This window comes from Macrobrachium rosenbergii, chromosome 16, assembly GCF_040412425.1.
Source record: "Macrobrachium rosenbergii isolate ZJJX-2024 chromosome 16, ASM4041242v1, whole genome shotgun sequence".
Taxonomy (NCBI): Eukaryota; Metazoa; Arthropoda; class Malacostraca; order Decapoda; family Palaemonidae; genus Macrobrachium; species Macrobrachium rosenbergii.
The window spans coordinates 62845231-62863391 of NC_089756.1; the positions used below are offsets into that span (position 1 = coordinate 62845231).

General features: G+C 38.1%; 1 protein-coding gene across 6 annotated transcripts in view; it reads right to left on the minus strand.

Annotated features, from left to right (window-relative positions):
- Positions 1-18161, minus strand: part of LOC136847478 (von Willebrand factor A domain-containing protein 8-like) — a 737466-nt gene that overhangs the window by 347318 nt on the left and 371987 nt on the right. The window contains exon 7 of one of the 6 annotated variants that reach the window (XM_067119217.1): positions 2930-5934. The exons of the other annotated variants lie outside the window; for them this stretch is intronic. Coding sequence (XP_066975318.1) covers positions 5845-5934 — 90 coding nt within the window. The 3' untranslated portion in view covers positions 2930-5844. Of the gene's footprint in view, positions 1-2929; positions 5935-18161 lie in introns of those variants that run through there. 6 annotated transcript variants of the gene reach the window in all.

Sequence of the window (18161 nt, forward strand, 5' to 3'; positions counted from 1 at the left end):
TGTGAAAAGTTATTTTAGCTATCTTCAGACTTCGTCCAGTTTTAACACTTCTCCTCTCATAGACAATAACAGATTTAACATTATGTTTTTGATCTTGCAGGACTTCTTTTAATGTTTCACACACAGATTCATTGGTGTCATTTTCAACTCTAAGTTTATCCAACAACATAGTTCCAATTCTAGTGTTATAATGCGCCTCGTCAGAAGCATTTACATGATGAATTCAAGTTTTGTAGTTTCAAGTAGTTTTTTGATTCTTCTTCAGATTTAGCTTTTACTATGATTTTTTTTTTTCCACGGAGAATTTAAGATTGTCACAGCTAAGAATTTTCTTAAGTGAACGGTATATAACCAAGTCACTTAGAGGGGTTACTTCTTCACTTAAAGTGAGAGTGATATACTGAGCCCACACTGAAGAAAAAAAGATCCTCAAGGGTCATTCTTTTAAATGTTCTTCTCCTTTGAGATTGAGTGTTTGGTACATATGGCTGTAAAGTAGCCATACTAGAGTTTTGGAGGGATTCCATGGCCAAGTCCTTTGAGGAAAGCATAGAGTCATCAGCAGAAATAAGGAGGGTTGACATAAAAATGAAGAGATTTAATTCATCCAGATATTCCCCATACCCACCATGGAGTCACAATTAGAGGACAGGTCATCCCTTTAATTAGGGCTGTCCTAGGGGTAATATCTGGATATACACCGTACCCCCAGTGCTAAGGCGTCATGATGTCCGTCGAGATCACGACCCGGCACTGAGGACAGGGTTTGACATTAAACTTTCCCCTCGCTCGATCACGTCAGGTACTCGAGTTCTACGGGTGGAGAGGCATGTCGTCCAACTCCACCCTCCATCAACTCAAAGAGAGCAGTCAATTGAATGATCCAGAATCATGCCAAAGTCGTCAACGAAAGAGGAAGAAGGGAAGGGGAAAATTTACAGGAGGAGGAGTGAAGGAGTTAAAGGTCCCAATGATCAGTTGAATCCACAGCAGTGAGAGTAGGTGAAAAGAAGCAAGAGAGAGAGAGAGAGAGAGAGAGAGAGAGAGAGAGAGAGAGAGAGAGAGAGAGAGCGGAAGGAACTTTGCAGCTGCTGAATTACAAGGATGCCAACCGGATTTCCGGCAGGACTCTATACCCCCCTTGGGGAGGGGGGTAATATATAAATACACATAAATATATGCATATATGTAAATATATATGTATGTATGTATATATAATACACACTATATATATACGTGTATAACAGAATCACGAAAATATGGAACATAATGATTATATAAATAAAGTCTGTTAAGTAAAGGACTATAAGTCAAAAGGCCTTATAGCACTCTATTGTTTCTCTTTCCTTCGTGGATTTTGTCGCAGTGGTATGATTCTCGGCTACCAGTCAAGAGGGCCGGGGTTCAAATCCCGCCGCTCACTGATGGCTCGGATTGCGCCACTGCAAAACTCCGGCAGCCCGTCAACCTAACTATCCGAAAAAACCCGAGAGGTTCAGTAGGAGAATAAGTACCACCCCTTGGGCTGGGGAGTTAAACAGTGGGCCTAGCGAAACACTGACCATGTGTCATAGGCATTGGGACCTGTCCCTCCACTGGCTGTCGGCCTAAGAAACAGGAGATCAGCGCCTGCACTATGAGCCTACAGAGGCCCAGGAGGACTTTAACTTAACTACCTATATATTTATATATATATATATATATATATATATATATATATATATATATATATATATATATATATATATATATATATATATATCTTACAACTTACAATAATAATTTTCTTTTTATTCCACCGGTGTTTGTTTTCTGTCCTTCGTAAACGTAACTGAAGTCATCTATGAGTTTCTCTCCTCCACGGGTTCTCTGAATGGCACGAAACATGGTTATAAAAAAGTGTCTTTATACCGCCATTAGCTCGGATCAACTGACTGTATATAAGTTTTCAAACATATATACAGTTAAGCTCCAACACAGAACTAATGTAAACAAGCAATTATGTCCCAAATCATGTAAATAATTCATAAGAAAATTTCAGGAAAAAATAGTCAGAGCAACACCTCTGATAACATAGGCCCCATGCTACAACTCCCGCTGGGTCCTTGCTACTGCATTCGGTCAGGCGAAATGTCACAACGAAACTACAGGACAACGAAGAAAAGGGACATCTTTGTCGACTGTCGGTTACCAGGAAGAATTCTAACCAAGGTCAGAAGATTAAAATACCCGGTTTCCTATACAAAGCAGCAGAGGCTTGCAAAGAAATAATAACTTTTCTAACAGATTTCTCACTACTACGACGATTATTTCATAAAAATAATGAAGAGCTGAAAACCATCTACTGTAACTTCTTGGTCTAGATGTAGAATCACTGTTTACTGAAAGCCCCACTCACAATGTGTTGTCTTGTCTTAACAGGAATTAAAACCTGAGAAAATCAACTTTTCTCTAGTCCCTGGAAAACTCCCAGTCCAATTAAACCATTTCAGCAAAACCAATCAAATAATTTTGTTTAAATATTCGGTTTTCTAAGAAAATATTCAGCAGTACTAGTATGATGATGATGATGATGATTTCAGCCTAACTGAATATGGAAAATTTCGGAACAGACGTACTGCCGCTCATTAAACCTCAAAATATAATATGCTGCCCTCATGTTCTGGGAGATCAGCTAGAGAGATTTCAATGCATTTTTCACCAAACGCACCGCGCTACTGCAGCTACGGACGACGTTGGATTCCAGAGCCAAACTAATATTTATCAACCCAACAAGGAAGAAAATTTTCAAGCCCTATTCTCCTGGAGTTCCCAACGTGCATAAAGACGGCTTTCCTCTCCTCCCAATTATAGCAACTTACAGTTCCTCCTTATGGTTAAGAAAAAGGCCACTGTAGGGGACCAAGTTCAAGTTAATAAATATAAAAACAGGAGCTTTCGACTTTAATTAAGGTCCTCTTCAGCTGTACCAAAAAATAATTACAAAGTGTTTACAGAGAAGTAAAAAAAACATTAAAAGAGCAATTAAAGTGAAAACTGTCAGTCTGGAGGTCTTCCTTGGATATCTTCATTACTTGGAAGTTGATTGATTGATTTAATATTCTCTGGCATCGGAAAAACTAAGGTCACTGACGCCGGCCTTACTTGCTGAGAATGACGAAATTCATATAAAACCTATGGATATGATGACCACATTATATATATAAGAAATTAAGTGTATAGCTTTTGCAGAAGACCTGCCTCTGATACAAACCTAAAAATGTCACTGGCATCGTAAACAATTTCCTCCCCGAGGACTTTGGCTAGAATGTACTGTACCGGCCATTCTCGTCTAAAGACTCAGAGAGAAGGCTTCTCCTGAGGTCCTGAGACTGGGGTGTTCAATTAACAAATGTCTGAAAGTCAAAAGGACCAGGCAGTCATCACAGTAAGGTTGATTTTTCATTTACTACTAAAAACTTGTGTATGAAACGGGTATGCCATACTTTTAAACTGCAGAATACAGCTTCCCATTTTCTGGGCATTTTACTATACTTCCAATGGAATATGGTTTTCGTAATTTCTTTCATTTTGCTTCCCCAAGTGTATTCCAACATTCCTGCCATATATTCCTAAAAAGTTATTAGATATCTGGTAAGAAGTTATCACATGGAAGTCTATATTAACTTGGAAGCATATCAGCTACAGCTTCTTTTGTTTGTTTGTCAGCCTTTTCATTACCAGACACCCCTACATGTGCTGGTACCCAACGACATTTTACTTGTACTCCTCTGAAATTCATTAAATAAAGCCACTCTTGAATTTTTAGAACCAATGGGTTGGTGGAATTAAATGCACTTAGAATTTGTAAAACACTTTTTGAGTCACTAAAAATAGTAAAGTTTCCTTCATCAATAATTGCTATTCACTCAATAGCAGTTAAAATTCCATACAGTTCCGCAGAAGTCTTGACAGGTAGTGTACGTCTACAAAAAATATCATCACTATATACTCCAATTTCAATGCCACACTGGACTTGGAGCCGTCAGTAAATATAAAAGGTGAGTTTTTATCTTCTTCAACATGTTCCACAAAAATCACGCTGGTTTCCACCTTTTTCATATTGCTTTTAGTGCCAATCAAGTAATGGCAAAATATTATCTCCGGTAACTTCCACGGAGGCATTCCTGGCTATAAGAAGATTTTTCAAAATGTGTTTTACCCTACTGCATAGGGCTGTGGAGACTATGGTGTGACTCACAGTACCTAAAATAATTTTTACTGTTAGCAGGCTAAAAGGCAATGGAAGACTGACGATAAAGGTCTAAAGGTAGTTCACCGGTATTTACTAGGATGTTTGGAATAGGTTCAGTTCTAAAAGCACCTATGGCCAACCTAATTCCAGCATTGTGTACAGAGTCTAAACTCTTTAAACGACTTGGTGTGGCTGATGAATATATTTCACACCCATAGTTCAAATTCGAAAAGACGAGGGATTTATATAATTTTAAAAGCATTTTGCGGTCAGCACCCCGATGTGTGTGCCAGTACTTTCAATATATTCAGGGCAAACAGACACTTAACTTTTAGGCCTTGCTAATGAGGAATCCATGTCATGCTAAGGTCAAAAGTTAATCCCAAGATCTAGGTTGCTTCTACAAATGGAATTCACTGGCCTTTGATGTATTTATCTGGTCTGGATGTATTCCACAAATACAACAAAAGTGCATTAAAACAATTCTGCTTACCAAATACTTTTATCCACTGCCAGCTGAAGTTTCCTTTCAACCACTGCCATTCGTTTTCCAGCAAATGATATGGACAGGTCATATACAAAAAGTGTGGATATAATGTAATGGGGGATAACAGAGAACATCCCATTCATGGCCAAGGCAAATAATGTCACAATCAACACACCACCTTGGGGAACTCCTTCATGATGGCATTTTCTCTTACATAGGGTATCACCTACAATGACCTGGAAAAACTGACAGGCCAAAAATACCTGGATGAACAAAGGTAATTCTCTTCTCAAACCTGATTCAAGTATAGTTTTAAGTATATCATACTTCCAAGCAGTGTCATATGCCTTTTCGAGGTCAAGAACACAGTGACATGATGCTATTTGGATGCAAGTGCTTCACATTTGGAGGATTCACGATGGATCAGAACATCGGTGGTTGAGTGCACATTGGATAGGTGATAAAATACCTCTCTTCTCTACATACCATACCAGTCTTGTGTTTACCATCTTCTCCATGATTTGACATAAACAGGATGTCAGAGCAACTGGTCGGTAATTTTCTGCTATAAATTTATCTTTTCCAGGTTTTAGAAAAGCTAAGAAAAATGATGATTCCCAAATTGTAGGGTAACTAGTATCACGCCATATTCTGTTAATAATACTTATAAATTACTTTGTGTTTACAGATGTATGCTTGCATATGGAATCTCGTCAAGGCCTGGGGCATTACAAGTTGCCAGAGCTGAACCAAACTCTTCCAGCAAAGGGAAGATTCCTCTCTTTCTGCTGTAAAATCGAGTAATTTCTGTTCTGCACATCTCTGCTGGTGTCCTGGAGCAACTTCAGATTTACATGATATACTGAAAAAATGTTCAGCAAAGGCATTACTCACTTCAGAGGCACCTGTCATGTACTGACCATTCACTTTTAAAGTAGGAGGTGGACTTGGCGTATTTTTGCCCGCTATTTTTTTAACTTTCCTCCAAACAGCAGATAATGAGTTTCTACTATTTATTGATGAAACAAAGGATGACTATGAATTACATCTAGCTGCTTTCATTGCACGACGGAATTATGCTCTGCATTTCTTATAGATGATTATATTCTCTTCTGTGCAGTGTCTACAGCGTTGAGTCAGGGCCCTTCTTGAAGCTTGGTGCAACGCAGTTGGTTTTGATGACCACCAGGGGACTCGTCGCCATCGAAACAGTCTGTAATTTTCGGGATAGAGTTAATTCCTTCTTGTATGAAGTATTCCACTGAGAAAGTAAACAGCATCATCTACACTTTGAAATTCATCCACATTGCTTTCTATATCACTGAACTCACGGAATTTCTTCCAGGATGCTTATTTTAAACAACCATCCTGGTGATCTCTGAATAAGTGGGCCCTCAAGTGTGATGATAATTGGCGTGTGATCACTTGCATGTCAATAATCTAGTGTTCTCCACTCAAAATTGATAAGACAATTAGAACTGAAAAGGTCAATATATGATAGTGTACCTGTCTGAATATGAAAGTGTGTGAGCTCTCCAGTATCACGGTGTCCCCCATCCTCACTCTCTACGAGTGCTGATATAATATTACCCCTTTGGTTGGCTAAAACATCACCCCACAAAGGATGCCTAGCATTCATATATCCGAGTAGGAGGAATGGTCGAGGGAGCTGATGAATCACGTTGTTCATATCAACATGAGAAACATTATAGTTTGGAGGCAAGTATAGAGAGCAAAAGGTATATCTCCTGCCTATATCAGGTTTTACAGCCACTGCCTGCAGAGGAGTACACAGAGTAAGAGGTATCTGGGGAATATCATGGCAGACATGTATGAGACTTCCACCATGACAACCCATTTGTTGGTCATAGGGAGTCGTATAGCTTAAATATTCCCTAGAAAAAGGAGTGTTATTATTAAGTTTACTTTCATGTAGACGTATAATTATGGGAAAGGACTCATAAATAAGTTATTTTAGTTCTGCATACTTAGCCCTAAGACCTTGACACTTCCACTGAAGTATATTCGAGAAAATAAGATTTATTTCCTGGGAGACTCTCTATGTGAGGTTTTCCCATTAACATTTTTAAATTTGTTAGAATTACTAGAAGATGCATGATGGATCTCAACATCAACAATGATTGACTATAAATAATTTTTGGATCTTCTAGTATCACTGTGGATACTGTCTGTTGATGATAATCTTTTATTTTTTTTACTTGGGAGATAAGGATGCGGGTTCTCCGTCTTTTGTGACCATTAAATTGTGAGCTACCAAGGTTAACTTCTGCACATCATGTGCATATGTTAGTTGTATGCTGGGTGAAGCTTCCCCTAGATCAGTCAAAGATATTGCTCCCGAGAGCTTCGAGTCTTTTGTTGGGGAAGGGAGGGACAGCGGAACATGGGTCATCGGTAGGGCCTTACGACGTGATACACTGGCCCTATAAGTGCTAGGTGATGAAATAGCTGTATCTGGTTGTAAATTTTCTTTTGGTGCCACAGCCTGTGCATAACTTTTGACCTTACTGAGTAACAGTTTTGCATATCCTATACTTGCACTGATGCGGGCTGCTTCTTCAGTGTTATATTTTTGGCAACTCTTGTCATTAGATTTATGATTCATACTGCAGTTGATGTACCTGGCCTCATGTGTGCAATCTCTTTGTTCAGGCACAGAACAAATACCAAATATTATTTTCATTTTTACAAATTCATGAGGGGTGTCCAAATTTGAAACTGTAACGCTGTAGTGGCCTCTGTTTGAATGACTTGACTGCTAATCTTTCACTTTCAATACGCACATGGAAGGGTGCGTCAGGCCCCTCAAAAGTAACAATAATCATAGATGTCCTAGGAACCTTCTATACCTTACACACTTCTACTGGACACATGCTTAATATCTCCTTCTCTGTAAACTGATACAGATCTCTGTTGAAGATTATTCCCCTACCATAACTAAAATTTAAATGGGGTTTGACATCAATCATCATTTCACTCCTGTTTGTTTTGAAGTTGCAGATCGTATGTGACTGTGTTGGAGACTTTGCATGAATGAGGACACTATTTTGTCCAAAACGAGAGATCTCACCAGATCTAATTGTTCCAGCCTTTTTTCTGAAGGAGTCTGTTCATTTTAAAGTAATTGCCATAATCCTCTTTGGCTGTTGCAATAGGCCACACTGGAGGTTTAGGTTTTCTCACTGAAAGCGTATCTGCTTGCAAATTATTTGTTTTCTTGGTCCAGTCTGTAGGTCGGTAAACATCCAAGCCATTAGGAACAGTTTCACAGAGAGCGCCATTAATGTTTACATTATGAATCTTGATATTTCTAATGTCGCAACCTGCCTTGAAAGCTTCCTCATGGGTGCTAAATAATATCCAAGTACTCACGTTTCCTTAAAGCTATCAAAATTCATTCTTATTTTGACAATTGTCACACAATGTTCAAATTTCTCATACAGCATCTCATAATCAGTTTCTAAATGAATTTCCATAACATGAAGAACCTTCGGTTTGTCAGTGTTAACCATATTCTGTGATTTATTATTTCTAGCTTTATTATTTCTACTACTACTACTACTACTACTACTACTACTACTACTACTACTACTACTACTACTACTACTACTACTACAAGTGTCATTAGTAACCTCACTTACATGGGAATTTGCTACAGTATCTCAACTGCCATTCAAATTGACCTGTACATTATTTATTCGAGGGGGACTGCCATTGACACTTGCCAGGTGTCGTCATCTGTGCCAAAGGGGTATCATCAAGAGGGTCCAGGGGTACTTAATTCTTTATACTACTCATTTAAGAACAAAGTGGGAAAGAAAAAATACAAAACTAATAAATAAATAAATAAAACTGAAAATCTTAAAAAAGATATCATCAGCCTTTTATGGAGTTCATTCTTCCACCAATGGCACCAGTGAGAGCTGACTCCCAAATGCCCACTCCCTACCCTACCCCACAGGGGATGACACCAACACAATTAGGGTGGCTCAAGTGTGAGCCAAACCTGCTTGTTGGAATGAGAGTATTACAAGAAAATAATCACCGCCAGTACCCCAACCTAACCCTAACCCAGACCACCCCTGCAATCCATAGGCCAGCCCTGCAAGTATTCTGCCCTTGAGATATCAGTGTGAATATCCTGTTGATATCCCTCAGGTCCAAATATTATCGGGTAGTTGATGATCCTACCACAGTTCCCACTACCAATTTCAGATATAAACCCTAGTCCCAGCAATAACATCTTCTCCTGTTTATCAGGTGAAATAATTTTTTCCAAAGATGGAAATTTCCACAAGACTTGATCCAAATAATTATATATATAGGACTCTTGGACTCGAACCAGGGAAAGAATTGCTGGGGTTCAAGAGCCCCCTCGCCACGCCAAGGTGGTTCAAAGTCGAGAGGGATTTCTTGGATGCGTCTTCTTGTTGTTGTATAAGTAATCGAGTCGTTTGCCGGCCGAAGAAGCAATTTCCTCTAAAATATCTAACTGCAGATTGGCTACTAGGCATATTAAGTGGTCAGTGAAAATACCTTCAGAGGTGAATACCGACAAAAATTCGGAGTCACTATGGGCCCGCCTCCTCCTCCAGCAATTGTTAATCTGCATATGGAATACTTCGAGGCTGACTTACTATTATATTGACTTACTATTATATTAACAGTTTCCCTAAACTTACATCCTATTTTATAGATTCTTTACGTTGACGATATTTTTGCAATATCTCTCCACAATAATTTTAATGTTGTATGGAAAAATAATGGCATTTAATTATTTTTTTGACGCTCAACTACACCGATCAGTTAATCAATACGAATTCAGTGTATACAGGAAATTGGTCCCTCGGCCAGCAAACGACTCAATTACTTATACAACAAGAAGACACCTCCAAGCAATGAAGATGCCCAAGGTAGACCCCGGAATGACAGTTTTCATTTTAATTGCTATTTTAATTTTTTTCTTTTTATTTCTTTGTCAACACTAATTATTTTTCTAGTACAGCTTGAAAGCTCCTGTTTTTACATTTATTCACATAAACTTGGTTTTCCTACGGTGATTTTTTTGAACCATTCAAGACAAATACGAAGAATGTGTTTTTATTACTGAAGTCCCCCTCCTTATGAAAATGAGCATCGACTACCAGAATGTCTTATCCCATAAATGGGAAAGTTTTCGTCATCATACGCAGTGCAGTCTCAGACTTTAGTGTAAATATGAGAAGTAACTGCTTGAGCGGTTCTGTGGTCAGTTTTGACGTCAAAGCATCATTCATTAGTTTACCATTAACCGATGTTCTATCATTTCTAGAAAGAAACGGAAGGGGATCTATCTAGAAGATATTCCCCTGCTTTTAAAGATGTTCCTTAAACTGATGAAAAAGTTTTATCAGCCGAAACCTGGAGCTGCCAAGGTCTCGCCACTCTTCCTTGTTACTACAAACGAGTAGAACGAATTCCCTGAAACAAAGCCTACCAATTCCTATTAACCTCCATCCATTTTTATGTCAAGAGCATTATTGCTATTTTTCCCCTCTTCCAGCTGTTCTTTGCAGCTTTAAATACTCTTTGCCTCCGCTACCGAACTCAGCGTTGAATGGGAAAATAACGACTTTTTGCCATCTCTTGACATAGAGGTTCAAAGCTCAGATAGTCATTATGCCCTTGCTGTACAAGAAAGCCTACTCACTCTGAGAGTTTTACATTATTTTTCGTAACGCCAGCCAAGTAAAGAAGACTGTAATGTTAACCCTTTCCTTGGTGCCTTTCAGTACCTGTAACCCTCAGTTGTCAGGAAATTAGGATACCCCAAACAGATACCCCAAACACTTCATATCTGTACCCCTAACTATTGCTAAAAGGACTTTCATTTACAACAGAAATCAAATAAAATAAAACTGTCGTAAAATCAAATAAAACAAAACTGTCTTAAAGTTACTTCTTTGAGTTTATATCCTTGAAAGTTATAGCACACGTAGCTCCCAATCAAGAAAATAATTCGTTCAAGCACTGAAACTCGAAAGTTTATATAGTCCCTGTAAAGAACGCTCACAGGATTTGTGGAGGAGACGGAGGAGGACGGCTCAGAAAGATTAGCCAAACATAGAAATGCATACAAGACCGGCGCCATAGTGCCGTGGCAAGCAACTCCTGCAGCTGGATCATCGAATTGCGTTTGGTGATGTTAAGGTTGTCTGCAAGACTTCAAGTACTAGGTCTACAATCGACAATTTGATCAGAAAATCAGCCCATTTGCTTGTGAATAATAAGGAAAATTTCGCAAACAGCCATGAAAATTATGATCTAATTACCAAACAGCTGCCATCTGGGGATGGAAATACATTCTTTAATTCTTAAATTTCATTTTTCCTTGTGCATTTTTTTTTAGTCTATCTTTGTACCTCTCAAAGCATCAATATTTTACAACTGAAACAGGACCGTAGAGAAGGTAGAAATATCCAATAATTTCTATGTTTTTAAGACATACTTCATATCTAAAGTGGTTTCTTATAACCAAAGATGAAACATAAAATGAAGATTGTGCACTGATTCCATGGATAACCTTGGGTCGGTATCTTCGTAAAAATCAAGGCAAATGCTTATTCACCTAGAGAGATTAACAATGTTAACAAAATTTTAAAAAACATAATTCAGGGTGACAATTTCCAACAGATTTACAATATAAATTTACCCATGTTTTTAGTTTATAATTTATAGGGAAAAAAAGCAGTGACCTTCACTGTTTAATCCATATCACTCTGACAGTTGAGAAGCAAACCAGTTTCATAGTGAGCTAATCCCCTGGCCACCTTGCCTCTTCCTCTACACAAACATCACAACAACTGACCCTCGAACATGAACTGACGGAACGATACGTTTGGGGCTAAAACAGGAAATTCGATGCTGTTCTTCAAGCCAACTTCGACGGGGCAGGCAATCCAAAACTTTATCTAACTATGCCCCACTCCAACACATACTAGAGAGGAACAGGAAAAGCATGAGGCTTAACCATGAAAGAAACTATATACCTCATTGTTTGTGTCTTCCCAAAATGTAAACAATCTAAATAAAAAAAATCTTAATGTTTGTCATTTTAAAATGTAAACAATCTAAAAACTCTTAGTGCTTGTGTCATTCAAAAATGTTAATAATCTACAAAATTTTAGTGTCTGTCATTCAAAAATATAGACGGTCTAAAAAAAAGTTTTACTGTTTGTGTCAATAAAAATGTGTATCATCTGTTCCTGTGATCTGCAATCTAGGACAAATCGTAAGCCGCCTCAAGACTCTTCCCATAGTTGCTACAGGAATTGGTGATGCTAACATTGCAACATGGCGCCAAGAAAACTATGGTTATTCACTCTAAGATACTGCACTTGCACAATGACATGGGCACTATGTGTAATAAGATGGCCCTAAGACTGTTCCTTAAACATTTCCATACTCTTGAGAGAAATTAGCTTTCTTGAGAATAATATGCTCCAAAATATCAGCTGACATCTGACTCTACTACTCTTAGCTGCCTCGCAGTGAAAATAATACCAAATAAAGTTCTAATAGGAAGGAAATCAAGAAGAGCAACTGACGTCTAGTATTATTTGTCAGCAACAACAGCAAGAAGAGAACTGGATATTGGCGATATGTACTGCGCAATGCATCTAAGGTCATCGCTGAAGAATAATGCGGCATAAAGTGAGACAAAAAACCTTAAAATCCCGGGTCAAGAATGCGCAACGAAAACATGATATGCATATCAAAAACGATATGAAAAGAATAACAATATGTTGAAATTCATTATTAGGTTTCTAAGCTACCTTCCTTTTTTCATAAAATTTAACAATAGTAGTGGACCGAGAATGGCGATTCTGAAATTAGTATGTACAGTCACTCAAAAATGTTTTGCAACATGTTCCAGAAGTTTTCGTTCACCTAACAGTAATTTGTTCTTTTGATATTTACAAGGAAATGTAATTTTCTTATTCGATTTTGGTTATTAATCATACTGTTAACAATATAAAAAAGAATGGTGAGCGAAAATTGCATATCACGAAAAATGACGAAACATTTTGGAAAATATCACTTCAGACGATTGGGCAAAAGAGTCGGAGAAGAAACTATATTTCGAATCCAGATAAAAGCTTATTGACTAATAAAATAATATTGAATAATCATCAATGAAATTATATATAAATAAAGAAAGTAAGAATTCAACCATTATCATTGTCAAAAACAAAAAAGAAAAAATCTCATAACGTCGTATGTTATTGTGTGACTCCACATTCGGGCAGGAAAGTTTAAACTGTCTCGTCACTTGCACCGATAAGATGGGCAACAGGCAGCCGCACCACAATCATTAGCTTACATAAGACTAATGTTTCCATCGTAGATATTACTCGGCAGCTTAGCGTAAATAAAACAACCATGTATAGAGGGATACAACAACAGAGAGAACAAGGAAACATGATAAATTCATTGTAAAAAGTGGAGGACGACCCCATTGTTGCACTACTGTTAAGGATCATCATCGGATGATCACTGACGGAGCCCCGCCTAACTCCCCCCTGACAACCGATGTTGCTATAAAGAGAGAACATTGCGCTCTCCCTTCAAGTTGCTGCTCAAACCACCCGTAACAGGCTACATGAGACCAAGATATTATTTCATCATACTCCTGCCAAGAAACACTTCATATCAGCAAAACACAAAGAATAGAGGCTAGGGTTTGCGTTATAATATAATCCAGTGGCCGATGATTTCTGTACGAGTCATCTTTTGCGATGAGGAGGAGACATTCTCCACTGATGAGCATGGTAGTCTTCTTCACTGCTGGCATTTACCATTAACTAAGTTACTGTTGAACTTCTAGCTAATTTTAATTCTTTAGAAACTTAGACAATAAGAAATACAAAAATAGGAGTTATATTTTCAGTTAACTTCATAAGAGGCATAAAAATGATAGGCCTAAGTAGCGATGAAAGAAATGAGAAATTACACATGATGATATATATAGATAGATAGATATATATATATATATATATATATATATATATATATATATATATATATATATATATATATATATATATATATATATATATATATATATATATATATATATATATATATTTATATGTATGTATGTATGTATGTGTGCGTGTGATTATAGTCTATGTATTACAAAAATAGACGTGAAATCTGTTAGTCTAGTTCAGTATATTTTATATTAAGTTTCACTAGTTCACAATATACATAGGATTAGTCATTCAAAAATTTAATTAATAATAATGTGAAGCAAGTCTTTACAAAAGTCGTATTTGTTGATGTTAATAAGACTAATAGTTCAACTTATAACAGTCGTAGGCCTATGTCTGCAAAGTTCACACATATGAAGGAGATAAAACAATGATAGTGATGGCAGTTGGAGATGAAAATATTAAAACATAAGAACAGCGATGACCTCTGAAGTATTATAGTAACATCCTTTAATTAAGTAAAATATGACAACAGTAAGCAGTATCAGAAAAAGCCCTGTTTAAGGGAAACTGCAGGTAATTTCTCGGACCCACCATTAGTGTTCAGTTGTTTCATGCGCTTACAACTGAGTTGCCAAATAGCGCCAGATGTCGTTATTAAGAGCTGTTGTCCGAAAAGTTTTGAAGTATGTTGCAAAACTTTTTTGTATGATTGTACATCGCTTTAATTAAAAATACCAATCATTATCAAAAAGCCCAATTACTTATCAGAGTGAAGGGTAGCACGCGGAAATAAACGAATGACAACGCTTTAAAAATCTTTGCAGCAGTCTGTTGAATATCACAGCCTTTGTGAAAGAATTCAACACGAAGGTTTCTCGTAGATTCCACAGTTTACAAACTCGACAGCAACAATTACCAAAATTATGCGAACATAAAACAAGTAACTAAATCTCTCGAGGCATCCCACTCGACGTTGACAACTGGATATTTTCAGAATAAATGTTCTCCTGACACGGGTAAATCGAACCGTATTATATAAGATTTAAATTGTTTCATTTATGCAACCTTTGATTACGTTCACAAATAATAAGAAGTATCTCGCTAACTCAACTTCAGATGCAGCTGGTCGATAACTGATGTTAGTATTTTGTGACGTCTGCCAACTTACAATGTCTTCAGTTTATGACGTCAGCGAGTAATACAGAGGTGCCCTGCTGGCGGATATGTGCGAAAGCCTGTTTTGTATGAGTGTGTCTGTTCGTTCGTCTGTATGCTGGTGAGTTCGGGAATGTGTGTGTGTGCGTGTGAGTGTTTGCTGTGCAAGTGAATGGCTGGAGTTTGAAAAGGCCTAGGTATGATTTGTCCCACTTACCCACTTTCACACACAAACACACACACAGAAGCCTCAAGGGTTGTTTGTTGCAAAGCTTCAGTCAACCTTGGTCTATCACGAGAAAAATAAGTGATTCTTGAGCTCTAATTCTCTTTCCGCTAGTCAAAGGAAGGGGTTGGGGGGGGGGTGTTACCATCGTTGACTTGACCTCAATCTAACCATTAATTTGTCCGCTCCAAAAAGAAACAATCGATGACTGTCTTTGCAACACAGACACACCCGTACGTAATATTGTACATATGCGAAAAAAATAAATAAACAAACACCTACAGGAATTATTCCTCCACTTGCAAATAGAAACGTGAACAGACAGAAGCTGCGTACACAAAATATCAATGAAAAACCACTGAACCTTCTCATCTTCGCTTTCGTGTAGACAGACTGTTTCCACTTGCTTGCCCACCAGCCTCCTGAGCCTTCACCTCCATGAAAATTACACAAAAATGACAACTGATATTTCAAAGGATATAATACATTATGGACACTCGTACCTCACTAATTGCATTCAAATATTTACTTTATTTGTTTCATGCAAAACCGCACTACTTTACAATTAATAATATATAACAATACCGGAAATCAGCCCCAAAATCGGATGACAAGGAAGTTTGAGCTCGTAAAAGTGAGCACTAATATTATTATTTGCCACTGCAAATGCCAAGCGTTACTGGACTTGCGACAAACCTTGGTAGTTTGGACTTTGGCGCAAAAATTAATTATGCAAAGTCGAGAAAACCAATAGGCACTATAGCCTATCACTCAGCCTGTAACTGCTTTCATTTCGATTAGCCCTGTGCTTTTTTTAATAGCTGAAATCATCGTAATCCTAATTAGCTGCCCACTCGGCCGGTCCATATAGGTCACGTGGCCTCGGAGGTAACCGGTGTCTAAAAAATATTTCTACATACTTCGATAAATTCCGCTTTCAAATTTATCAGTGTTCATTTTCATTCCGTATCTCCGGGGACCTATCATTTTTAACCCCATACAAAAATGAATAAAGCACGTTTAAGATCTCAACTGGAATTTATATGTAGCATGCTGATGGATCGCCGTCAAAGTTAGCAGTTTTATTCAGTAATTCTCATAACAAATTTAACTCTCTCTTTCTCTCTCTCCCTGAAACATTTTAGATTTCCCAAACTGTAGATTGTTCTTTTCATTTAACATATATCTCACTTGTGTCAGGCACTTTTTACATTGCGTGTACTTTATAAGTAACATGGGAGGAATTCCCATATCTTTATTTTTATACATTTGTTTAACAAGGGATTTATTTGACTTCTTCAGATGTTTCGCTGAGGAAGAGGCATAAGATGTACTCAATGGGGGAATATACTGGACTTTGACCTATGTTCACCTATTGTGGGGAAATTACTTAGAGAGAATAATTAGTTGAACATGGTGGACTGTAATATGCTTGATCATTTGATGAACATTAGTGTTCCACTTTATTTCATCTCTTGTTTCTTGCAATCCAGTTATGTTAGATTATTGTCAAATAAATTATTTTGGGTAATGCTTGTTTCGCTGTAGACCTGAGAGAGAGAGAGAGAGAGAGAGAGAGAGAGAGAGAGAGAGAGAGAGAGAGAGAGAGAGTGTGTGTGTGTATGTACAAATGTACGATGCCAGTAGCCACTTTGATGCGGTCAATATCGAACTACTAATAGATGGGATTTCTTGACTGTTAGCAAAGGTAAGCAATGGGATTAACTCTTTGTAGGGTAACAGTATTTTTTGGTTGGCAGAGGGAACTGCACTTGGGTATATTATAGTGATTGGGTACACTTCCGAAGAGACTTGTCTTACGAAGAAATTGATATTTTTAGGTATTTGGGTGTGCCTTTTGGTTGGTACACCTGCCTTTCGGCTTACTAAGGGAATTTTCTAGTCAGACGCGCGAGCACTGCTGATCGAGTCAGTTGTATGGCGACTTCTGCTGAGTGAGTGCGATTGAAAGAGGTCGGGAAGTTTTTTTTTTTTCTTCTTCTTCTTTTCAGGTTAACTTCGTATCTTGTTGCCATTGTAGTGAGAAGGGGTTACGCGAGTGTTACCGAGTTTTTTCTTCTTCTTCTTGTTGGTTGCTCGTAATGGGGGCTAATTAAGGGAGAGTTCTGTTGCTTTAAGGTTACGTCAGGAAGACGGTGAGTGGAGCTTTCATTAGGGAACGGTGACTATTTTATGACTTCATTGGGAGCACTTGCTCGTTTTAGTCAGGGGTTGGCTTGACGCTGTTGTCCCATTCTCTCTGCGAGCCCATTTTCTTTGTGGGTGGACTGAAGTATTTCGAGTGTTCGGGAAAATTTCTGGTTATCGATCGCAGCAGCGTTTGGAATTTTTTTTTTTTTGGGGCAGGAGTTTGCTGGATTTTTAACAAGCTTTTTTTTTTTTTTGTTCTTCTCCTTTCTCTTTCTACCTTTGGGGAGTTATATGAAGTTGAGATCAGGTCGGGTACTTGGACCTTGGAGGATTATCCGTTAGGATACTATGACAGGGGCTAACGAAGATAAGGATAAGGTAACAATGTTGCACAAATTTACATCCGTAAACGCAGGAGTTCCGCCTTTTCCGGGGCTGGTTGATGGCGTTATTCCAGTTCCCCTCGAAATTTTTATAGAACGGGTGTCGAATTTTTTAATCGCCAAGAAAATAACGCATTGCTGGAGTCATCACTTTTTGAAGTGTAAAACCTGGGACGATCTTAAGGATTTTTTGAGAGCGTCACATGGAACAGCTGGGGCCGGTGAGGCAGTTCGAGACCTCAGGTCTCTTTTCAAGGTCCTTAAAGGCCATGGTCTGCTGGTCACATTTAGTGCCAGATGTTTTGATGCCGCCAGGGATTTTACGAAGAAGTTGAGAAATTCTGGTTGGGTAAATGGGGACTATTACGATAGAGAATCTAGAGAAACTATTGCAATATGCGTGGATTCTGAATGATGTTCCTGATGCTTTCGTAACTAGTTTTGGCACGGAGATAGAAAGGGGTCGGATGAGACTTTGCTGTTCTCTCCAACTGGTAAGCACATGTCGAAATGTCCTACGGTAGACAGC